Raw genomic sequence first — 25,764 nt, forward strand, 5'->3', positions numbered from 1 at the left:
TAATTTTCCTACAGGTCAAAATGCACCTATCTCTTAAAAATGTTTTTGAGGTTTAAATAATCATTTCAAGTAGGGTTCTTGCTGTACTTGCTACTGAAATTTACTCTGAGCTCTGGGCTCTGTTGCTGCCAGGTTATGTTACAAGTGCTCCCAGGTTATGCTGCAATGCTCTGAAGTGTTCTATTGAAATGCCCAGCCAAGGATGAGCATTTGCTCCCCAGCTGGGGCAGGCTGGGTGACCCTCAGCCATCCTGTCTGCTCTGTAACCTCTGCCCAGCACCTCTGACTCCATCTCTCACTGCAGAGCTGATCTCCACTGCTGAGTGAGTCCTCTCTGCTCAGTCCTCGGTGCAAGGGCAGATCCTGGCCAGGGGTAACTCAGCATTCCCTCTGCTAATGCTCTGTACCCACATTTTGGGACTCTGCCCCAGACTGAGACAAGGTGGCCCAGCTGCCAACACCAGACAGAACTCACCCAATGGCACCATGCCAGAACCTGCCCCAGCTCCCTGAGCCTTCCCTCAGCAGAGCTGCTCCTGTCCCTTCACCATCTGTGTCACCCTCAGCTGGCCCTGCTCAGGAGCTACACGTCACTGTGGCACTGGGGAGCCCAGAGCTGGGCACAGCCTCCCAGTGATCCTCACCAGGGCTGAGCAGAGGGGCAGGGTCACCTCCCTGAGCTGCTCAGTGCTCTTCTCAAAGCCCCCAGGATGCCACTGGCCTCACAAGGACACAGTGCTGGTTCCTGCTGTCCACCAGGACCCCCCAGCCCCCTCTCAGAGCTGCTCCAGGTCACCCCCTGCCTGTGCTGGTGCTGGGGTTGTTCCTGCCCAGGACCCTGCTCTGCCTTTCTCCCCGGCAGCTTAAAGACAATTCCATTCAGCAACATTCCTGCTTTGCACTGAACTCCCTCCCCCAAACCAGCTTCTCTTTAAAGTCAGTAAATAATTTTGCTCTCTGCCTCTCTCCCTGTTCTCCTCCATCTCCTTTTTCCTAACTCCAGGCACATAACACTGTACAGAACAAATGGAACCAACACAGCAGAGCAGCTCCAAGGCTGCTGTAATGTCACACTGGCAAATGCAAAGGCAGGCTAAGAGAGCAGATAATCTTCTAAAAATAGTCTAGAGGAGCTGGTGCCACGCTGCTCCTGCATTAAAGGAACAAGCTGTGATTTCCCACAGGACAACTTAATACAGGTACAACAACACCACCTCTAGTTCTAGAGCCCTCTGAGCCAGCTCCACTGGTACCTTATTGCCAATTGTCCTCTTTCTTATCCTTAAGCCTTCTTAGAAGCTACAAGTTTGAAATGCTTATGCATGATTCTGGGATTAAACTCTCTTGCACTGAATCCAAGTCAAATTGTTAATATTTACAAGCAATTATCCATTTGGATCAAGAATGTCAGATTTCAAACCAAGGAAAACAAAAGCATTTCTTTGCAACAGCAGTATAAAAAGGTGATGCAATTTAGACACCTGAAATAACTACTCACAAATTTGTATAGTTCGGAATTACAAGTATTTTCTCCTAAGTTTGTGAAAGAAATGTGTAAGAAAACACAAGTCCTGTCTGGAACAGTGTTCTAGATCAGTTAATTCCCAAATTTTACTTTCAACCTACCTCACTTCATGATTCTTTCTGGTTTGATTATGTAAGTTTTTGACCCCAAGAGAATCTGAGAGAGGCAACAAGAATATGTGCACTTTAAAATACCTAACAGCCATAGCAAAGAATCCTTGCAAATGTTTCCTCTCCAAAAGAATGGTGTCCACAACATATCTCCCACCTCACTGTCACCGCTTTCCATGTCTATTATTACTAAATTCCTAAAGATGTAAGAGCTGCAGGAGAACAGATGGAGCCAACAAATGCATTAATATCTCTATGATCAGTACTGGGGTTACACAACAATGAAGACATGTACAGTTCTTTTCTACACTTTCTGTGTTACAATACACTAATCACATTGAAAACTGCAACATTTCTGTTTTGCTTCTGGCTGCATCAAGAAAACTCAGCCCCTTGTTCCTACAAGGAATGCCTATCATGTTAAATATGCTCAGAAAAAGTCACTTGTCTGTAGCTATGCTGCACACTGCCTTTGGAAGGCAGTTCAGGTTGCAATTTCAGCTGTTAGAATCTATTCCATAAAGATCTCTGAGTTTAAAAAGCACAGACAAAGTACTGAGGGCTGTTCAAATTCCTATGACCCTCATGGCAGCATAGTGAGAGATATTTCCAACCTGAGGTTATTAAACCAACTAATCTGGAGCTCAACAAGCAATTCTTCACAGAATACAAAGGTGATGGTTTTACCAGACAACAGGTACAAGAAGAGATGGTAAAAATAAAAGGCAAGGGGGTACCTTTAACAGCCCTAGGGTAGTTGTAGATTCTATAGATATAAAAATGGAAATATGAAAAAGGAAGGGGAAAAAAAATCCACTTTTCTGCTGCCAGGGAAAGAATATTGAGCTAGCTGGATGGAGCACTAGACTAAGCCTGCAGGCCATTTCTTGCATCCCTAATTTGTGACATGATGCAGCAAAGATAAGGAAAACACTCAATAGTTGGGACGGGGGAAGATCTTGTTGTCAGATTCAGGCAGATTTCCTGAGATGTAGCACCTATGGCATAAATGAATGGATAGAAGTAAAAAACAAATACTGCCTGAGAGGAAACCTTTCTCTTAAAGAAATGCAAAATGTGTTCACATTTAAATACACTTTCCTATTTTGGATTTAACAGCCAGTGATTAACATAAATACAAGATAAGCAATTGGAATATTCATCAACAAAATTCAACAGCCTGAGAATACAATAAGGAAGCATGGAAGGTATCCAGCATTTTAGATCTACAATACTGAAAATCAACTAAAATATACACCAGACACTTAATACAAAAGATATCTCATAATGCAGCAGCACAAAACCACTGTGTATTAGCATTTTACTCACAACTCACCCTAAAAAGTGAGTTGGTGAGCAAATTTGGCTATAATTGAATTTAGCTTAGTAACTGGCTTAGTAATAAGATGCTGCTACCCCACCTCTGCTACATCTGATCACCAGTTAATATATATATATAAAAATACTGAATTCAGCATTCATTCTTACAAAAAAAAGGAAACAGATTATTAGAATGTATGTTTCTGCCTGTAAAAGGGAAGCTATTTGAGTACAGTGCTCCTAGCTCCAAGATCCTAAAGCTTGCTCCAGAGGAAGCACAGCACTCCCATCCATCTTTTCTTGATAGGATCAGGGAATTTTGACACTGCATCAACATACTGCCCACTGAAGACTGAAAAATCTCCCCCAAAAGCAACATAAAACTTGACTGGCTAGACTGCATTGAGTTTATTTAGTGCATTTAGAGCTACCCTGTATCAATGTCCAAGTCACCCCAGACACAGCCACAAACACTAAAACTGTAATTTGAACACAGCACAGCCCATCTTGTGGTGCCCACCTTGGGCAGCAAGAGCACAGCTTTTGTGCCATGGGGCTTGGGAACCAGAGAGCTGCACTGGAGAGAAGCAGCTGCTGAGAACCCAGTGCCTGGACCAAACTGATCAAGGGCAGCAGCACCTCTCCTGTGCAGATGGGCTGGGAGCTGGGGCTGCTCAGTCTGCAGGAGGAACCCCAGAGCCCCTTCCAGGACATAAAGAGAGCTGGGGAGGGGCTTTGGACAAGTACATGCAGAGACAGGGCAAGGGGGAATGGCCTTAGGCTGGAAGAGAGCAGGTTTAGGTTAGAAACAAGGAAGAAATTCTTCCCTGTGAGGGTGGTGAGGCCTTGCACAGGCTGCTCCTGGATCCCTGGCAGTGCCCAAGGCCAGGTTGAATGGGGCTTGGAGCAACCTGGGATAGTGGAAGGTGTGCTGCCCATGGCAGGGGTTGTAACTGGATGAGATCTAAGGTACCTTCTAACACAAACAACTCTGAGATAATTGCAACAGCTTATGGATCATGACAAGGGAAATCCATAAACAAGACAGATTAAAATGCAGGACAGCACTCTAACATCTTAAACATGAAAGCATTTCTATTTTTCCTGTAAATCTTTTTGCTGCAGAACTAAACATATAGGCAGTTTCCAACCACCCACCTCCACACCCAACAGCAGGTCCAGCCCTGATCCATATCCCATGGTTTCTGTCACACAGAAAGACTCCTAGACTCCCCCCAACCCAGCCTTATGCAGCTGTGCTTCCTTTACCCCACACACCATTAAGGTCAGTCCTCCTCTCAGAATTTCAAGTCCATCTGAAATGAACATCCTCTTTTATAGAAATTCATCCAGGGTTTGCTCTTCACCATCTCCAACTAAATTCTCTGCCTTCAGTCTGGATTTCCTCTCCCCTCCCACTCCTGTGCAGCCATTCCTGCCTGTGCCCCTGCTCTCAGCTGAGCACCCAAACACTGACCACAGCCCAGAGGCACCATGCAAGGGAAAGGTTCCACAACCCCTGGCCTCTCCTGATGGCTGCCTGAGAAAGGCAGTGAGAGCCAGTAAGGAAAACAGCAACAGCACCCCAGCTGAGAATTTGAAACCTGTTTCAAACTGGTTAGCTTCAATGAATCTTCGAATCAACAGTAAATAAAACAGGTCAGGGTAAAAAAGTACAGTGCAGTCTCACCCTGCTTCCCCTGATTTTACTTACTAGAACTAGAAATTGCAATAAAACCTAACTGTACAGAACCTGCTGCAAGTTCACTTCTGATTACCCTTGTTATTTTCTGTCACTTTTGAGTGTTATAAAAATAGTGCTATTTTTAGATGGAGCATTAATTTCACTAATGACTGTTTTGACCTTTCTGTTTAATGTCAGAGGGCTTTATTTCAGAATAAAACCCCCCAGCACCTGACTGTCTTGAGAAGCCACCAGGGTACAAGCAACACGAAGTAACTGTTTGATTTCACACTGACTTTAGAAGTTTAAGTTTATAAAGGAGGGGGGGAAGTGCCCTTTTTATAAACACTATTGCCATGGAGAAGGCAGTTCCCAATTAGAACATTTATGTGTACACTCCAAACATGCCTAAAAATGATTTCATCAGTGTGGAAGAACAGAAGTGTCTGTGCATATTCTCTAAGTAGGAGTTACTTTTGGAGATAGAAGTGCCTGCTTTATCTATATGTAAATAATGCACTGAAGTAAAAATCTCTGCTTTGCAGTGTGTTGACAGAATGGTAATGTAACAACTGTATTAAATCATTAAATACCCTAGAACCCAAGGCAAAATAAAAGATAACTTTATTTACATTACAGATTGAACACTGGTAGGAAAGAAAGTATTCAAAACCAAACATTACTTACAATTTTTTTTGTTGTAACTACACAATATTAATTGTACAATACTTCTACTATGCACAAACCTAATTTTACACAAAAAGTTAGATATAATGAGTTTTATTTCTTTACTACATCAAAATAGAAAACAAAATCTTACAAATTTCATGCTTCTAAGTATTTTATTCAGTTAGAGAAACCCTCTACATGTGGTACTTGTTAAACATGAGCTTTCAGACAGAAAGTGCTCTTTGTTTTCAGAATATGGGCAACAACATTGTTTTAAGGAACAAAAAATAATGTCCCTCAAGGGTGCTTTCAGAACCCATTTTCACATTCATGTTTTCTCAACAAAATGCTATTTGGGGCAGAACCAATTTACTTCTCACCTGTATTGAGTTATTGATTCCCATAAAAATATAATATAACTCCCCAGTGTATATAACTATATCAGTATATAATTAAAAACTGCAAAAGGAATAGCTTTTGAGACACTTCATAATGGCAATTTTAAAATTAAAACTGCTAAGCAGATAGCAGAGATTATGGGCTTCTTTAGAAAGATTAGGAAAAAAGTTAAACCTAAAGCTCTTTCTTTTCTCTAATGATCTCTATCCATCCTCTGGTTCTCTCTGCAAGGAAAGCTGTGAGTAAGAAAAGGCATTGGCAAAAGTCAGTCCCATCAGCAGGAGGAGATGCAGCTACACCCAGCTGTGGTTTGATTTTATGAGCTGGAACTTCCTGTGGGATTGAACCCTGGGAAGGAGCAAGTGGGGGAATGAGGGTGACAGGGTATCATATAACCTAAACATTTTTAATTAGACATAACAAACACGTAAGGAGCAGAAGTAATGAAAAACAAACCAAACTTTACAGACTGAAGCCCTCTGAAATATATCCTGTCTATCTTACATGATACATTTTTTGCCTCCATTATTTGCTGTAAACTCAGAGGTAAGCTCTGCTATCAGAGCTAAAACAGTTGAGAAATTTTAGAAATTGTACCTGTTCAACAAATGACACGGTGACATGGCTTTACTGAATATTTGTTCAGGAAGAGATATAAGGGAGGAGGCAGAACCAGAGAGAACAAATTAACTTCAAATATATGTACACACCCCCATGCCCCACCCAAGTTTTAAAATGCCACCAGATACTTTGGGTGCCAGTGATTTGAATAGTGAATAAATGCAGATCTACTGCAGAAAATCAGCTCTGCTGGTAATATGAGCTGCAGAGAGACTACCAGCTTCCATGAAGAGCAAACTCCCTGAAAATATGACCAGAGAATCTGACACTGAGCATTAGACTATTTTCAGAATCTAGGTTTAAATGACTACAACAGAAATATCACCTGTGATTTGAATGATAGTTTTCTTCTTGCAAACCAATCTACATTTATACATTTAAACTAAGTGGGAATCAAAAAGAAAACACATTGTGAACGTTCTGGTACATTAGGTTTCTAAATTCCCAAAGCAAAACAACATAAGAAAATTAACACCAGAAATCAGTAAAGAGACTAGCAATTAGCTTACAGCAAGCTGTTTCTGACTAATGATTTTTCCATTTTAGTTTTCCCAAACCCAAATTTATGATTTTTCCTTCATTTTATATAAACAGCTCCAGAAATATCTCCAACTATACGCACCACGTGCTAGTGTTCAACATGAGATCAGGACTTCCAAGCTGTGGAGTCACATATCCAAGTGACACACAGAGTATTTAATACATCAGCTATTTTTCACAGCATTCAAGGATACAGTGACACATGTACAGTATGAAGTTACAGTGGGACTCACAGTCCAAGGCAGCTTGTCTCATGTATTTGAGCACTTTAAAAGTGTTTGTGGGGCCTAACTTCTTGGTAGAAGACTTGTATTTCTGAATGCAAACTAATCTATGGTTTAATAATTCTGGTTTTTTTCCCCTCAAGTTTAAAAAGAGAGCACTAGCACTAAGTGAATACCTGACATGGTAGGATGTTTACAATAAAAGTTATGAAGATGTCTAATTAGAAAAAAATGACACAGCAAAATAATCACTATCCTAAAAATTTCAACTGTGATATTTTTAAGAAAGGCCTCTTGATGATCCTTCTTTGGAAATGCTCACCTGGACTGTTTGCTTCCTAAAATACACCCAATGTTAATCTGTTCACACAAGCCTATTATTATTATTAGCTGGAGATCATTGTCCTAAGCCAGCTGTGAAAAAGAACTAATGACAAGTGTGAGTATGAATTTCCAGACACCCAGCAGCCCTGTTCTACCAGGGGCCAGCACATTTGCTCCTCACCTTGCAGCCTCATTGTCCCAGCAGTGGCAGTGATGGGAGCTGCCTGACCAGCCCATTCCCAGACATCCCTCCCAGTTCAGCCTCTCTGTGAAGCAGATACTCCTCTCTGGAGCAACACATGCTTAATATGCATGCAAAAAATACTTTAAAGTTTGCTATTTAGTTTATCCATTAAGCACATACAGACCCTTTAGTAAAGGTTTTATCCTGCAAATTTTTGCATGGTTTTAATGAAATTCCTGGTCTAACTCAGAATTCCTTACTGAATTAATAACTATAGGGAGCTGAGACGTCTGCATGAGGATGCTTTCTTTAAAAACAGCAGAAGCATTACTCTCTGAAATGGCCCAGTTTATCTCTGACCAAGAAAGATTAGTATTATCTTTGTTGTGGTTAGAGGATTTTTGGATTATAAAATCCTTACACTGTTAGCCTTTCATGAAGCATTGTCAGGGATTAAACACATCTTTATGAGCAAGTTCTCATATAATGAAATCATAACAATTCAACTTCATTTCACCCAGAGCATGAGAAGTGTGGCAATTAAAAGCTCTGCTCTGAGTGTTTAATATCAGCAGGTTGAAAACGGGTTAGGCAATAAACTAGCAAAAAGCTTTTCAGCCCAGAGAGGATTTTTTGTTTTATGTCAAGCACACTTTAAATCTCCTAAGCTGTTTATAATGATAGAGTTGCCAAAAATAGCCCAGCTAAAAATCATCAAATTGGCTGCATCTGTTACAGAATACAAAGAGTGCCAAAATATTGCAGAATATTAAAAAAACCTTGAAAATACCTGCAAAAAAACCCCATGGAGAGTAAGTAAAATGGCATGTCCTGGTGATCTATTTGTAAACAAAAATCACTCCATCAATTTTAGGTGCAATTATATCCTTATAATCATGAACAGTAGCATTGCCTGTGAGTAAACAGCCTGAATATTTCAGTCCAAAAATCCCACAGCAGCATCAAATCCCATGATTATTAAGTGTTTTGGGCCACATGATTTCAGCAGGCAGATTATTCCCCTGCATCTTGTGAATGCCTCCTTTTTAATTAATACAATTGTAACGTGCAGCAGCCCTGCTCCTGATGAGGCTTTGCTCCCCCTGCAGAGTGGCTGTGTGGGTGAGCTCTGAGTCACAGAACACTCCCCTCCCCAGCAGCCCCATGGCAAACACTGGCACCCAGCACTGCTGTGCCCTGCCTGCCCCAGGGATTCCCACCAGTCCTGCACACACTTCCAGCTCCTGTTGTTTTGCCCTTTTTCCCCTGAATTTCTATCACCTGACTGCTTTGATGACTGCCTGTGAGTCACTTCCCAGCCCTGTACAGACACAATTAGAGCAGACGTGGTGAGAACACTGCACAGGTATTTTTTGGAAGAGGCACAGTGAGATTCAAGGTACAATTTCATGCTTGGTTAAAGGCAGCATACAACTGCTGCTACTAAAAGAGGAGTCAACCTTTCCCCTGTGCTTACATCTGCTCTGACAATCCTGCATAGGGAGTTGGATCAACTTAATAACTCCAGTGACAATGAACTGTGCTCCTCAGCAGCCCCAGTTCCAAGCAGTTACTAGAGCTGATGTCAGGGAACTGCCACAAATGCACAGGCAGGACTAGAAAACTGGCAACTTTTCATTTTGGCAGGAAAAACACATCAGTCATGAAATATCAGATATACTGATACTATTTTTCAGCATTATTTTTGGTTAGTCCCATCTTCATAGGGACAGTAAAAAAAATTATCATTCCCACCTTAGAAGTAAAACATTACTTAAAAAAATAATAATACTGCAATAGTTTCTCCACTTTTCTTGTCAGGATGAATTATTTTCCTTACAATTTTCCCCAGGTTCCTGTAACAAACACTTCCCACAGCACTAAACATTAACACCCTAACATAGTACCTCAGCTTGAGGTGTCACAGCCTTGCTGCTACAAGAAAGTAAAAGCCAGGATCTTTATGGGAAGAGCTTCACAGGAGCTTCTACTCCCATCTTGAGATATAAAAATAGATGTGACTCTATAAAAGCTCCCAGCACTACCCACACAAAGATCCTGACTCTCATTTCTGTTTAATAGAGAAGCTTCCACAGCAGCAGCACTAACCAGAACTCTTGGAACATTCTTTAGTCTGGCAGCTGTCAAAAACCCTGAAAAATTGATCAGTGTGTGACCGATCAATGCAAGGATCTTAGACTTCTTACCTTTACTCACCTCTGAGTTTAGATTTCAATGTACTCCACTTAAAATGCTACCTGGAATGCTCATCTATGCTGTTTATGCCACTAAAAAAAAATTCCAGAAGGCTTCTAGAGCTAAGTGTGTTAGAACTGGTTATTACATGACACTGATTATGGTAAGCAACCATATATTTAATTTTCTAGTTGGAATTTCCACTTGACAGCTTCACATAGCAATGTGCCAGAACTGGATATTAAGGTTTGACTGCATACTAAAGCAATTAACTTAATCCCCAACATTTATAAGCATCTTAATTAAATTTATGGAATCATTCCTCTCTCATTCCCATGCAACTAAACAGGAAAAAGATAAGCTCTCTTTCCAAAATTACCATATATGAATTGGTGTACATTGCACATCTAGCAGAAGATAAAGCACTTCAGAATTAATTTAGTGTGTGAAGAAATTAAGTTTATCACAATATTTAAATGTGCTTGGAAATATGAGCCAGGTATGGAAATGATAAACAGATTCACCATGGCAACTGAATCACATTGACAAAATACCCCAACAAAATAAAGGGAGAACACAGTTAGTTCTATCAGTGATAGAATTAACTACAACATAATAGACTGAAGCCATAATGAAATCCTGAAAGCAAATTTTAAGTCCAGTCTTAAAAACCTTCTGCTGAATCAAACTACCTATTTCCATACTCAAATGAAAAACTGCAGCCCTGCAGCAGTTGCCACAAATACTAGAGTACAGAATTGTGGAGAGCAGCAAACAACACTTTAAGGGTGAACACAACATCATTCAGAACATGCAGCAGTTATGATTATCATCAAGAAGTAGCAAATGCTATTAGGACATTTATTTTAAAAGTTGTTTTTTAAAACCCAGAATTTTCAAATCATAGATTTTAAAATTAAGTAACTGGAAAACCCGAATCAGAAGTAGCAAAACCATATAATTACTGAAGGAAGCTGCAACACATGACATTGACACTTAGTGATAATTATTTTTAGGATGATATCTAACACTTCTATGACTTACCAGCAGTGAAGTCATTATTTAAATCTATAAAGGCATGGGAGTGTGGTATATACATTTTACTTTGAGTTTCCAGTGCAGGATGCCATGACAAGTTCCTACAGACAAGAATAAAAATACATTTCATCAATGTGTAGGGACTGTTAATCATGATACTATAGCTTAAAAAACAGTGAAAATTTAAATAAAAATGGGACAGAAAGCATGTTCTCCCAATGCTAAAACAAAATTCATGTTTAGCTTACAATATACTCAGTAACTCCAGGAATTGCTTGAAAGATTCTGTGAGTTCCATTTTATTAATTTTCTAAAGCAACTTTTTTTGTTTTGCACAGAACAGTGTCACTAGCCACGAAGTTATAGTTAGTGCCAAGGCTCCTGTACTGCAGATTCTGAGACACTGATCCCTGTCCTCAGTTTCCCCAAGCAGCTTTACTGCTGCAAGTACTTCTGGAATTTACTTTCTGATTAATAAACATGAGCAGAAGTAAGCACATGCTGCTAGAGCAGCTCATGCCGGCTGCATGAAAATTCACTTTATTTCAGCTCACCTAAAAATCAACATATGAATTAAACTTTCACATTATGATGGACTACTAGCTAATTATGTAATTTCCCAAGCAGGTGATACTTTTATTTATTTATTTATAAATATACATGCCCTGCTGGTGTCTGTTCTAAAAATGGCTGAAATTCCAGCACACCTCCCTGTTAGCAGTGATTTGAAGTGCAACAAATCCTTCAAAAGTCACAATATGACTTTCAGAACCCTTACCTAAAACACTCAGGAAAATCTCAATGTGCACTATACAACAGCAGGTACAAATACTACTACTAGTTGGGAGCTGCTTTATTTATTCCAGTGACATTACATACATTTTATTGAAGTCCTTATCTTCCTTGACTAATTTATGGTAAGAAAATAAATAATATTCTGATTAATTCCCAAAGATCATAACCAAGTCTTAGAAATGTTAAAATGCATCCCTTAATCCAAAAGAAATAATTATTTTCTCCAGGTTTTTCTATATATATTTATTTTATATATAATCATTACAAAGTGCTCAGAAACATCCTTGTGAACCTGAAATCTGTTTCATAAGCCACCAGTACAAGGATGGTGATACAATTCAAGTTAGGATTAATGAACAAAAGCACTCTGCCAAGAAGGGCACAGCTTCCACTGACACAGTCAAATGTTATTTAACCTAGGAAAGGAAAAGAGACAGGAACTACAGGTATAAGGTTTTTTATTTTCAAATTATAGACTTTAAGTTCTTTGGCATCCTGCCCAATACTAGACTTTGCTACTCTATATTACTTGGTTACAGACTGGTTCTTCTGAGCCAGTAGAGACAATCTTTTGTTATATTTTGATTTCAGCATTCATATCCAAGACAGTTAAAAATAACCATTTTCACAGTCCTTGTTAAACATTTAAGTATGCCATTATTTTTACTCCAGTATTTGATAACTGGGCCCATTCTAGAAATTTTAGGGCTAGCAGAAATTTAATCATGAAACTTAGTCCCCTTTGCTGCAATTTCATCTAATAAGGCTTCAGTCAACTTCTATCTGCTCATGAGTGGCCTGAGGCATTCCTTAACACAAGGGATGTGATACAGACATCACTTGTATGCACACTTGTGCTGCTGCTTAGTCACCTCTGCTTTATGCCACTTCAGAAATCTCTTCCTCTTTTTCTTTATATATCTAGTTCAATACTTTTACATCCTGCACTTCCTGTGCTTTTGATTTCCTATGGTGCACAACCTTCCCATTAGGATGAATGAATGTTTTTTTAAGTTTACCCCAAACATCTGCAGATTTTTCTTTTGCCATCCCTTTTATTATAAAATCTATTTCAGCAGTTCTTGCATCATCAACCTGAGAGCAGCTTTTATACAGCACAAGTTCCATAACAGATTATAATACTAAACACCAAAAATGTACTAAACAAATGGGACTAGACTATAACTTCTAGGAACTAATTGTTCCAAGAGTCAATTTTCCTCTTTCTGATGTCTAGTGTCAGTGGCTCTGTTTTCCTCGGCTCTCATGGAATTACTACTTGCACTATAACATAGCACTTTAAAGAGCAGATGAAGAGTGTCACTGAGTGTTTGCCAGGGACAGCAAGAAGAGTCACACACAAATCCTACACTTTAATGGGAAGTGAATACACAATGCCCAAGTTCCAAAGCCATGCTGAGCCCTCAGCTTACCCTCCCAGCAGGATCTGTGGCTTACTCGAGTCACTGGTGACACCAAACACATCAGGAATCAAGTCTCCATTGAAGCTGAAAATGGAACACAATGTCAGTGCCACCTCAGTCCCCACAGGAGTTCAAACCACCTGTTCCCAAACTCATCTGCACTGGGACATTTTCACAAAGGCCGTGCAGAACTCTCAGCTGTGGCTCTGAATTTTGGCTCCTGTCTGAGCTGCTGTAAAGGTCTGTCAGTGCTTCCCACTCTGCCTTACAGATCTACTGCCCTCCACTTTTGTTCAGCATTTCACACACAGGCAAGCACGTTGTGAAAGGGACATTTGCTCACTGTGGTAAACCAGTAAGGTTTTTGCTTTACAAAATTCACTGAGAAATGAATGGCTTTTTTAATGAATACTCACAGTACTGGAATGAAAGAAATTAAAAGATCATGCAGTTGCTATTGCCAGGATAATATAATATACAACAGAGAGAATTGTAAAGATAACCATTTTGGTTCATCATCTTTTGTTGGATTAGTTGACATTACACAAACCACCCTGTTCTTAAAAGATAAAGAACATGAGCATATGTTTCAAATTTTAGCATTAAAATATATTTAAGTTGCTCTTAGTCACCATTATAAATGTGGTTTTCTAAAAAAGTAGGTTATACTTACTCCATTACTAGAGGCTCATCATGAAAAGTCTTATTTAACATAGTTTTATGGTTAAGATCTGAAAAATGAAAATATTAACTTGATTCAGTTACCAATATATTCTGACATTTGCATTTGCAACTAAGACATAATTCTTCTATTTATTTAAAACTATCTGTCATATGATTAAAACAAAAAGGCACCACTTAATATAAAAAACTAAATGGCTTCCTGAAATTTTGCAGGAAAGGTGAGTTACAGTTAAAAGACTGCAGGCTTTTTCTCTCTCCACCAAACTCCTAAACAAATTATTCTAAGTAGATCTTGGTGAAACCTATTTCTGTGTATGACTGCAATCACTCAGTCAGGAAACTGATTACAAACTCAATACAGGGAAACTGAAACAGTTGGGATGAAGACAGGCTAGAAGTTTAACATTAATTGTATGGTAGACTTCTGTTTAAATAACATTCTTAATTATACACACTGAGTATTTGCAATAAGCAATCAAGGCAGACTTTCTAAATGGGAAGTGAGCACTAAGCTCCAATCAGGTTATCACCTTAGACTTCACTTGTACTTGTAATCCAAACTCCTTGCCAGATTATTCCCATTTCCCTTCTCTCTCCACAATGTTTGTCTTTACAATTTCCACATTTCATACAGCAGTCCCCTCCTACTGACTTGTGTGTCACACTCCTATTACCCAAGGGGACACCCCATACCTTGCCAGTGGCCTCAGCACAAACCAACCACTGCCTGAATTTTTAACCTCTGACTCCTCCTCCAGCCCCCATAGCTCATTGCGTTTCCCCCAACACTTGGGTTTTTTTCTGAAACAAAACAGAATAACCTAATTCAAGTCCTCATATTCTTCCCAATCCAATAGAGATACCTGCTATTCACTTAATGTTGATCCACTGCACGTTTCCAGGTTGCTTGTTTCAGCTCTGATCAAAGCCAGAAGCAATGGTGTCTGAGGCAAACTTGCCTCACCTGTAACTATGCCATGACACAGTTCTTTACAATAGTGATTATTCTTCACTAGTTTTTGTAGATTAAACAGTATTTTCTTTTGCTTATCTGTCCTTGTTAAAACCCTAAATTCCTCCCCAAACCCTTTCCTAGCAAAGTCAACAGAAAACAGAGGAGACCTCAAGAGTTCACACAATCCATAACTCTACCCCAAGACAGAATCAGCTACAACTTGAACACAACTAAGAGACTCCTGAAAAATCAATTCTAAAGGTCTTGAAAACTTTCAGCAATAGAGACTCTAGAAACCTTTCTTCCAATACTCACTTTAGTGTGTCACCGTCTTTAAAGAATTTTGTTTAACACAAATATTATATTACTGGTGGTAGGTTTAGGGATGTGATTTTGAAAGCTGATGCACTTAAGTTCACAGCAGGTTCCCTGTGCATTTTAAACTGAAGATAAATTTTTTGAGATAGTCTTTGTGAAGCTGACATGCATGATGGGGAAGCCATGAGAAGCAGCTCTTCAGTTAATAGGTACTGCCAAATCAGAATAATGTTTGGTTCTATCTGCTGCATAATACACTGCAAGTATTGTTCTCTTTCATTAATTATTGAACACAGTTTAACAGCAGGATAATATATGGGTGTGCAGCTGAATAGCTGCTAATCCCTATTTTAGTGCTAAAAACAATCATTACACTGTAAAAATGAGTTGTAACTTCTTGACAATACTTTGAATAAGGAAATCTAACAATCTTACTAAGAACCAGTCTCAGCAACTCACCCAAGGTTTGGTTGTGTCCCCAGAAAATAAACACTGAAAGTTCATCTTTGCCATGACTTGGGGCCTGGGTAGTGAGGAGCACATCCATTTGGGAATCTCCATCATAATCTCCAGGAACTACACTGGTTATGGTGACACCAAGGGATCTGGAATTAAAAACAAAAGCCCCCACATGCAAATAATGGTAAAAAGGTGTGCATGTAAAAAGCACTTGTGTAGTCAAAGGCTTGCCCTATTATTATTAGTTGGTCCAATACAATCTTAATCCTAAACCAGGTTGTTGAAGGGTAAGTCCTTACCTATTGCAAAAGTATCTCAAAGTCAGGCACCTGATCGGCTGTCCCTGTCTAAGGAAATTGACACTTCAAACTTCAGCTACCAGACATTCTTCAGCCATATCCTGTTAATGCTATCTACACTTCATTAAATCCTCACATTTGTTTAGAACCAGTCAACCAAACGTGTTTCAGAGAGCAGGATCTTCTGGTTGCATTCCAAGAGCAAGAACATAAGGCAACAGGAGCTGTTTAAACAGCAGGAGTCAGGCACAGGTGGATTTTTTAAGACAATTCCATTTCCTCCTACACCTTCTGCCAGGTCTTACTATTCCTTCCTACCTTTGTTTGTTCTGTCTTTTTTTATTTGCTTACCTACTCTGCTTTACACACACAAACACAGGTCACATTAAGGATTAAAAGCAGATCCTTTCTAATGCATTAAACAAATTAGTTCCTTCCAAGACAGGAAGGAATAAGGAAAAATAAAAATATGTAGAGTACAGAAGATGAAGCTGAGCTATAAAGGCATTTTAACTTTTAATAAACATAATACTATTGGTAAGCATTATTCCTAAGCAACAGCCATAATAATATAACAGGATATTGAAGCTAGACATATATATATGCACATATAAACAGATTGGTTTACATTTATTAAAAGCTGATGTTTTTTTAAAGGCCACATGTAAACTTGACAAAGGAACATCTCTACACAGAAACACCAGAACACCACCTTTCATATCTCTTCTAAATCAGATGATATTGGCTGGATTCCATTAGTAACTACAGCAAATGCATGAATTTCCCTGAAAACATGTCTTGGCATTGATACTAAACCTGCCCACCACAAAGACCTATGTATGCCACGGAATGACAGTTTACCTCACTAGGAAATACAGTCCTGAAAATCCAAATCAACTGCAAAGATATTTCACATATGGGTAGTTTAAATACTAATTTGAGGACAAAACCTAAACCATAAATATTCCATAAGGGTTGGGAAGTAACACTTTTTAGTAAACAACTTGAATGACACAACTCATCTCCATAGACTCTGTCATCTGACCAACAAAACAAAAATGCATCAGGGCATGGATCAGGAAGTTGGTCAAAGAACCAGAGCTGGAATGACAAGTGAACAATGAGTCAAAGAGGCAACAAGAGCACAGACAAGTGCAGCAGCTCCCCCTGAGAGCAGAGAGGCCCTTCCAAGCAAACTCTGAACAGCCATACTTACTTCATTGGTAGCTTAACACGGGGCTTAAAGTAGGGCTCCTTCTGGTCAGCCAAAAAAATCACCAGCTCATTTCCTGCCAAGGCAAACAGACCATGAGCAACAGAGGAAGACTGGAAATGGCTTATATACAAACCCAACTGCCACAAATGACCATTCCCCACAGCAGCAAGAACTTTCAAAGACATCTCATACCACTACTTCCTCCTCATCCAAAAGGAGACAAAAGGAGCACTTCAACACAAACTCAGTTGCATCTTAAAGGAATGCTAATATCACAAATCTTCTTTGGGGGTTTAGTGTTAGAACTTTCCCTCTGTTATTTTTATCACATTGCTTAAAATAAAACTTTCTGTAATGAATTAAGAAATATTACACATGGAAAAGTAATAGGCAGCAGCTCCACAAAACTAATTAAAGCTTAAAGTCTAACTCAAATTAATTCTTTTCATAGTATGTCTCACATAGCAGGATCTGATACTGCTCTCCCATGTCAGCTGTCCAAAGCACTTTAAAGGAAACTCAGAATTTACTTGGTTCCCTGCAGCATCTCCCCATCTAGAGGCAATGATATAAGTATTGTTTCATTATTTCAGGATAATCTAAATAAAAGCCCATATTTTATGCTGAAGAAATAACTGAAATTCAGGGAGGAAAGGAAGAATTTCAACTTCAGTGATGAAATAAAAATTTTCAGTCAGTAAACCACAAAACACACACACACACCTCTGTAAGTAAAACACAGCTCACAGTGCCACAATAGTATTTTTTCTTTGCTTCATTCTCCAATAAACCCACCTCCAGCACCACAAAATCATTCTCTATTAAAGAATAATTCTAAGGCTCCAAACTTGAGCTACCACAGTACTTTTTTAGAGTATTGTTTTGTGGCAGAGTTCAGAGCTGGGAAATAGCAGGGAACACAAGGCTCCTGCCACAAACCTCTTGAGGAGAAGGAGAATCCAGCAGCAGATGAGCAAATGACCAGGAGCCCTTTCAGAGAGGCCAGCTCAGGCCAGAGTGACCCTGCCTGAGCTGCAGCCACGCTCCTGGGGCAGGGAAAGGCCTGGACAGGCCAGGGCTGGGAGCCTGGGGCTGCCTCACCTGGGGCTGCCTCAGCTGGGGGCTGCCTGCTGAACCTGAGTTCCCATTTCTCACCCCTCACTCTCACCTGCCCTTTTACTGGTTACTTGGTAAAGTAATGACTAGGATGAAGAAGGAAATGTGTTTTTACACATATCAGGTTCCAAGTTAGCTGCAACACTGAGAAATGAGATTTTTTTTGGTCATTAAAGATAGAGATATAAAAATTTCAGCTCAGTGCTCAAGTCAAAGCAAATTAACCATTAAAAATTATTTATTACATGAACAGAAAAGAGAATTACTATGCCACTAAAATCAATCCTAAAAGCTGTTTGCAGTTCTGTATTCTTTTTGAGATAAGAGGACAGTAAGAAAAAATCAGTGCATTGGAGGGTGTGAAAAAACAGGAACAGTTTCCATACAAACAACAATTATGTAGATTAGAGGTCTTCAGGCTGAGTATCTGTGTGACATATATCACACATATATATGTATATATGAAATAAATAGCACAGAAATTTCCCAAATTCCCCAATGAAATGCAGCAGGTGAACAGGGAATGCTCACTCACTTCCAGCAGAGGCATCAAGCATAGCCAGGAGCTGGTACATGAAACAAGCAACCAGCACAAGCTTCCCCATTGAGCTGTTACATGCACAGACCCACAAACAGGTAAGTGTATGCACAATTCCATTTATTTGTAGATTCTGAGTTTCAAAAAGTGACTAAACACAGAGGCCACTGGTACTTTGGAATTAGCCTTGCAATGGGATACTCCTGGATCCAGACTATCCCTTACATTCAGCGAGCTGACTATTTCTTACAAAGGTATCAGCACAATCTGAATTTCTTTTCTGTATCTGAGTATAGGGAACATTACTCTCACTCAACTGAAGTAAGGCAAGATCAGAAAAATAATATATATCCAGCCAAAGGTCCAAGGCATCATCCCCATTTCTTTATTAAGGGTCAGGATTATTAGGACAGGGCTGCTTTACAGACTCCTGTTCCTCAAAGTCTCATGTCATCTCCAGTGCTCATCTGCTCATGCTGTTTACAACTGGCTGCCATAAATGCCACCATTTAGAACTACTACCTTTTGTTTTGAGAGTATTCTGTAGTTACTTTTCACCAAGGCTTATGGTATGAAAAATAATGTTTGAATAACTATGTTATTTCAATCAGATTTTTACAGTAAGTACCACATAGGAAAATTATTTATCAAGTGCTGCTAAAGAAATCACAAATCTCATTCCTGAAACTTATAACTATTCACATTTTTATACACACTCATCTGAAAGATAAGAAAGTAAAAATTAAATCTCTTATCATAGACATTCATTTTAAGTCTGACCATTTTTTCAGTAGATGAGCCAGTAGAGCATTTCCAGGGAGCCATGCATTTCAATAACTCAACTAGATGGGAAAATCACTCATGCTTTACCAAAGCTACTCAGAAAAAAATTTCTGAGATGGAAGGAATAAAAAAAGGTGAATCTGAGAATAAATTTACTATCTTAATGTGCTTCAAGAAAGTAAAATATTCTAAGATTAATGTCTGCAAATAACACTGACCACTGAAAATAAATCCTGATTTGAAGTCTCCCCATATCTGAAGCCTGAAGAGAAACCTGTGGCAAGTGACAGCTACCATGGCACTTTAACTTTTAATGGTCAGAGTAGAACAATGTGCAATTTTTCCTTCACATCTGTGAAATGTTCATCTTTGTTTCCAAAACTAGAGTGAAAGCAGGAGCAAAACAACAATTTGTGACCATTCAAGTAGTAGGATGAAGTCTCTACATTATTTCACAACCAGAAATTCAACTTTAAAAACAAATGCGCCCTATGTGAACCATTCTAGTGCAAACCGAACACCGTATGTCACACAGGAAATACCTGGGAGCAAAACAAGTGTCAATTTCATCCTGCAAACAACGCTGTGCTCACCGCGCCGGCCCTGGCAGCACAGCCCCGGCACTCGGGCCGTGCTCGGGGAGCGAACGAGCAGCCAGGAAGGGACAGGCCACAGGGACCGCAGGGACTGCAGGGCCCGGCGAGCCCATCCCTCTCGGGCCGGGCATCTGGCACCGGCAGCGCTGCCCCGCAGCCCCAGCCCTGCCATCACCCCGCACGGGCTGCCGGGCCCCGGGGGTGGCAGCACCTTCGGCTGTCCCCCTTGGATGAGGGACGGGGAGCCCAGCTCACACCGCCCGTGCCCCGCAGCCCCCGGGCCCGCCGCGGCGCCGCACTCACCGCCGCGCAGCACGAACAGGTCCGTCTGCTTGTCCGAGTTGAAGTCGCCGAAGGCCGCCAGGGTCCCGCGGGCCTCGGGCCCGAAGAGCTGAGTGGTCACATTCTGCAGGGCTCGGGCGGGCCCCGCCAGGGCCAGCAGGGCCAGGGCCAGCAGCGGGGCCAGCGGCGGGCACGGCCCGCGGGCCCCCATCGCGCACGGCCTCGCCCCGCCCGCGCTCTGACGGCAGCGGGGCGGGCCCGGCCCGGCGGCCGCGGTTTGCGGCAGCGGCGGCGGAGCCTGCGCGAGCGCTTTACGGCGGGAGCCAGGCAGGGCCCGCCCGGCGCCGCGTACCCGCGCCCGGGGCTCTCCGGGACCGCTCCGCCATGGCGGCGACTCACATGGCTGACGTGAGCTGGAAGATGCTGGAGCTGCGCGCTCGCTCCAAACGCTCAGGTCTGACCTCTTGGCTTGCCCGGGAGGAGCTCCGGGGACCCCTGTGCCTCCTGTCACTCACCGCCCCGCTCCCGGCCCGGCCCGGGGCTGTTTCCCCGTCCCCACCGCGGGTGGCGGTGCCCGGGCGGGCCCGGCCCTGAGGGGCGCAGGGGACGGCTGGGGGTGGCGGCCCCGCCCGAGCCCTCCTCGGCTGGCACAGCCCCTGGTGCCCTCAGGTGCCACCTGTGCCCACGGTAGCAAAGGCAGCGTGTTCAGCCCCGCAGCTGTATAAAGTGTTGCGGCTGTGGAGCAGATACAGTGTTTAGGGGAAAGTCCCAGCTCTTGGCAGGTTTCTCTTAGCTAAAGGTAACTGCTATACAGCGTGGGAATTCCGTGTTCTGAGCGTGGGGCAGCTCGTTCTGGCCTAAACCAAAGGGTGATGTTTGCTGAGTTAGCCTGAATTTCTAAACTTCAAAAAACTTTGTAGGTGTTTTTTTTGGGGTTTTTTTTTTTTGAAGTAAAGTACAGTCATAGCAGGCGTTTAGTTGTTCTAACGGAAAAACTTTTCGGGAAGATCCCTGTGTTTATTTATACACCACACATGCTTGCAACACTCAGTTGTTGCTTATTTGCATGTTTGGTTAGTTTTGTTTTGCTGGTAACTGATCAGACATTGTGAGACCAAAACGGGGCTTTAGGAGGGCTCTAAAGAATTGATTGTTTAAAGTCTGGTACGATTAATTTGGCTTTAAAAGTTCGGTTTGTGCATAAACTGATTGGCAGTCCCGCGCTGAGGACTGCCCGCTGAAGGAGGTGTCACTGGCGGCCGGTTACCATTACCGGGGCCGGGAGTGTGACTGACAGACGGAGCGTGGGGCTCTGCAGGGCCGGGGCGGGCAGTGCAGCCCCGGGCGGATCGGGAATCCCGAGCCTCAGGGAGCACTCGGGTTTGGGGATCCCCTGCAGGGTCAGCCCTCAGGGAGCACTCGGGTTTGGGATCTCCCTGCAGGGTCAGCCCTCAGGGAGCACTCGAGTTTGGGGATCCCCTGCAGGGTCAGCCCTCAGGGAGCACTCGGGTTTGGGATCTCCTGCAGGGTCAGCCCTCAGGGAGCACAAGGATTTGGGATTTCCCTGCAGGGTCAGCCCTCAGGGAGCACTCGGGTTTGGGATCTCCCTGCAGGGTCAGCCCTCAGGGAGCACAAGGATTTGGGATTTCCCTGCAGGGTCAGCCCTCAGGGAGCACTCGGGTTTGGGATTCCCTGCAGGGTCAGCCCTCAGGGAGCACTCGGGTTTGGGATTCCCTGCAGGGTCAGGCCTCAGGGAGCACTCGGGTTTGGGATTTCCCTGCAGGGTCAGCCCTCAGGGAGCACTCGGGTTTGGGGATCCCCTGCAGGGTCAGCCCTCAGGGAGCACAAGGGTTTGGGATTTCCCTGCAGGGTCAGCCCTCAGGGAGCACAAGGATTTGGGATCCCCTGCAGGGTCAGCCCTCCGGGAGCACAAGGATTTGGGATTTCCCTGCAGGGTCAGCCCTCCGGGAGCACAAGGGTTTGGGATTTCCCTGCAGGGTCAGCCCTCAGGGAGCACTCGGGTTTGGGATCCCCTGCAGGGTCAGGCCTCAGGGAGCCAAGGGCTAAGGGAATCCCCTGCAGGGTCAAGCCTGCCTGCAGGTGTTTGATGGTTTCAAACACTTCACGTTTTCTTTGCTGCTGCTGCTGCCTGTTACTTTTTTGTTACATATATAAAGAATTGTATTCTGAGCAATGACAGGTTGTAGTTCCCTTCCATCTTTCCCATTGTCTAGAGATTTGTTCATGGCATTTTACATAACAACTGAATAAATTTGGTCAAGAAATAAACATTATTTTTAGTTGAAAAGTTTTCCTGATTAAAGAGTTGATTTAAAAATCAAATTTTATTTAATATCTTTCAGGTAACATTCATAGCTAAAAATAAGAATAATGTTCTTACATTTCAAGTTTACTGCTGCATCTTTATGTTGAAATTTGTATAGCTTCAGGGCTTTTTTTTCCTTCCTGGCCCTGTCAGAAGGAGACATGGTTGGGATTATCATAGGAAGTGACTGAAAGTCCCCCACATGTTCCTGGTTTGGCTGAGGCCTGTGCTGGAGTCCCAGCTCACAGACAGCACTGTTTTGTTTGATTTGGGTTTTTTTTTTACTAGTGTGCTTTTTGGAGTAAGATGTAGTAAATGTGGAGTATAGACACACGTGCCTGAAATGCACCAGTGACTCATGTTTTATAGCCTGCAGCAATGGATCATGTAAGACTCAAATCCTGTAGGAGGGAATTTGTATCCTCATGTTTATGTGTATTAAATGTGAATTACTTTTTTCCAGTAAAACCAAATTTTATTCAGAAATTTTCATTTCCCTTCCTGAAGCAATAAAATACTGTTTCATTTGTTGCTACTCTGATTAGGAGCAGATTCTAAATATAGTAGTTAATTAGTTAAAAGCCCACAAAATTTTTCTTACTTTAAAAAAGATAAACTTTAAAGATTTGGAAAAACTTGTTATCATAATTGCAGACATGTTTTTCCTAAAGTGGAAGATGTCTTACCCCCAATAACTGAGATATTCAGTGCATAAGTAATGTGTATGACTGCAGGAAACATCCTGGTGTAGATTTCACATGGGATGAAAGCAGCACTGTCCATAAGCAGTTTTAGCTCCTTATCATTGTTCCTTAACACTTTAGTTAAATCAGTATCTGTATTTCATCTAGAAATATATCAGATGGTATTGATCACCTTTTGGTGTTTGTAGCTAATTCCCTATTGAATAAGGAAGCTCATGTCAATATCCAAAAGATGGAATTTTTTGTAAACTGTGTCCTTTCACTCAGAAGGAGTAAACTACTAAGTTTTATGGAAGTAAAACAAAATAAAACCAAGAGGTCAGTGTAGAAGAAAGAAACATAAGATGTAATGAAAGTTTGTGCTGTGCACTGTGTTGTGTTAATAACTCCACTAACATTGCTTTCACTTAATTTAATGCTGATTGCCTTTAACATTTACTAAACAGTTTTGAAAATGGCTGTAGCTTAGCCTGAGCCGTTTGTGATTAGCTGCACCAATTTGAAATGGCCAGTTTGGATGATGACAGAGCCTCCTCTGCGCATGCTTTTTTAAAATTTGGTAAGTGTGCAGTTCTGTGTTTTGTTTTTGTTTGTGGCTATTTAATTCAACAAAAAATAATTGTATGTTTTGTTTCATGCAGTGTTCTGTGTTAGTAGCTCTTTAGTACTGTACAATAAAACTTAAAAATTTGAACTCTTTCAGTAAAAATTTCTGACAATTGTAATCTACTTAGATTGAAATCTACTATCAAATCTTCCTGCTTTGTTTGTTTAGTGTTCCTGTCAGTACCCCTCAGTGCAACCACCTCTGACCTCTAATTTCTCTTTTAAGATGACAGTCATGTAAAAGGTGCATTAGGAATGCTGTTGGTAATTGACTCCTAAAAAACCCCAGTGTGACAAGTTTAGAGAGAAGTAAAATTTCCAGTCAGTCAGTCACTGGTTACAAAGTTGGACATTTGGAAATTAAGTGGAAGCAAAGTAAAGCCCCCTGGCACAGCTTCTCCTCAGGTGCAGCAGAAGCTGGAATATATGAAGCTGTCAAGGCCATTCCTGAGTGTTTTGAAGGGAGTTTGGGATGAGGTGTATCCATATGTGACACTCTGTGATGGGGGAAGCTTTTGGGTAGTCCTTGCTGAAACTCAGTAGGAGAACAAGTTTCAGGCAACACAACTGGGTGGCTTGGACTCCCCTGCCCTTCCTGTGGCTTTTCAGTTGTGCCTCTCTGACCCATCAAAAAATGTCACGTGTTGACAGCATTAAAGAAAAATTACTCTTTCCTAATTCTTGTAAAGATCTTTGATGTTTCTCCTTTATGATGCAAAATAAACATTTTTAATAGTTTTGACACGTATTGTTTTGAATTCTCAGAAATGACAATGCCTGCCTTGAATATCCTGAGTGGTTTCCAGCCTTGCTTGTAGCATTTACAAGGCTGGTGTGGTAGACTTTGGCATTTTGGTTGTGTGAAGCTCCTGTGTACTGGCACGATGGTCAGGATTTTATTTCTGCTGTTTAGTAGCTTTTGTTGGTTTTGTTGTTTGTTACTGTAAATCCTGAAATCATAGTTTCCATTAAGTGCAATATACTTGACAAAGAGCTGCCTTTGCATGAGTAGGAAATAGAGAAAGGACAGAATAAATTGGTGTGTATTTTTTTCTTTTTCCCCTGTGGTGCTCAGTGAAGAAATGGTTGGAGCTGTGTTAGGGGAGGGTTAGGTTGGATATCAGGAAAGGGTTCTTCACCCAGAGGGTGGCTGGGCACTGGAACAGGCTCCCCAGGACAGTGGGCACAGCACCCAGCCTGACAGAGCTCAGGAAGGTCTGGACAATGCTCTCAGGCACAGGGTGCCATCCTGGGCTTGCTCTGTGCAGGGCAGGAGCTGGACCTCGACAGTCCTTGTGGGTCCTTCCAGCTCAGGATGTTCTGTCACTCTGTGAAATACTGACTGAATTACTTGCACAGTGTAACATGTGATTTTTCTTGATCAATTATAGTTTTAAAGCTTTTCTCTTTAGTGTTATTTAAATTAAACTATTACAAGATTTTACTCATTTTTTTAATGTGTAATTGTCACTCAACCAAGGTTTATGACTTTTTGCTTACTTCTGCTGTGTATTCAGGTAGAGGAATACTTTAATACCTTTTCTGTCTGCCTCTCCAAGCCCTCTCCTGGTGTTTCCTTACCCTGGTTTGTAGAACAGTTCAGTCTGGAAGGGTTCTCAGGATGTCACCTACTCCAGCCTCTTGCTCAAAGCAGGATCAACTATGAGATCATGGTTTCCTCCTGTATGTAGTGATTAAAATCCCCTTGGGATATCTTTTGTTAAACTTTGCTGTGAGTAGAAATCAAATCCTCTTTGGTCCCAGTGCCTTCTGTAAGGTGAAGCTACCACTGCCCTTACTGGGTAATGAAAGTTACAGGGATCTGAGCT

The 25,764-nt window shown here is 41.5% G+C and overlaps 2 protein-coding genes across 6 annotated transcripts in view; one reads left to right on the forward strand and one right to left on the reverse strand.

The window, feature by feature from the left end:
* ITFG1 (integrin alpha FG-GAP repeat containing 1) overlaps window positions 1-20,515 on the reverse strand; it is a 70,804-nt gene extending 50,289 nt beyond the window's left edge. Inside the window, exons 1-6 of the mRNA XM_058034369.1 lie at window positions 20,321-20,515; window positions 16,985-17,057; window positions 15,470-15,615; window positions 13,727-13,784; window positions 13,063-13,137; window positions 10,841-10,935 (exon numbers count right to left, since the gene is read on the reverse strand). Coding sequence (XP_057890352.1) covers window positions 10,841-10,935; window positions 13,063-13,137; window positions 13,727-13,784; window positions 15,470-15,615; window positions 16,985-17,057; window positions 20,321-20,510 — 637 coding nt within the window. The 5' untranslated portion in view covers window positions 20,511-20,515. The remainder of the gene's footprint in view (window positions 1-10,840; window positions 10,936-13,062; window positions 13,138-13,726; window positions 13,785-15,469; window positions 15,616-16,984; window positions 17,058-20,320) is intronic.
* A 115-nt stretch (window positions 20,516-20,630) lies between these two features.
* Window positions 20,631-25,764, forward strand: part of PHKB (phosphorylase kinase regulatory subunit beta) — a 67,023-nt gene continuing 61,889 nt past the window's right edge. For 2 of the 5 annotated variants that reach the window (XM_058034364.1, XM_058034367.1), the window contains exons 1-2: window positions 20,669-20,753; window positions 23,776-23,888. In XM_058034364.1, the coding sequence (XP_057890347.1) occupies window positions 23,834-23,888 (55 nt within the window). In that variant the 5' untranslated portion in view covers window positions 20,669-20,753; window positions 23,776-23,833. Of the gene's footprint in view, window positions 20,754-22,131; window positions 23,043-23,775; window positions 23,889-25,764 lie in introns of those variants that run through there. The other 3 variants (XM_058034363.1, XM_058034366.1, XM_058034365.1) reach the window with 2 other exon arrangements.

Source organism: Melospiza georgiana, chromosome 14 (assembly GCF_028018845.1).
Source record: "Melospiza georgiana isolate bMelGeo1 chromosome 14, bMelGeo1.pri, whole genome shotgun sequence".
Taxonomy (NCBI): Eukaryota; Metazoa; Chordata; class Aves; order Passeriformes; family Passerellidae; genus Melospiza; species Melospiza georgiana.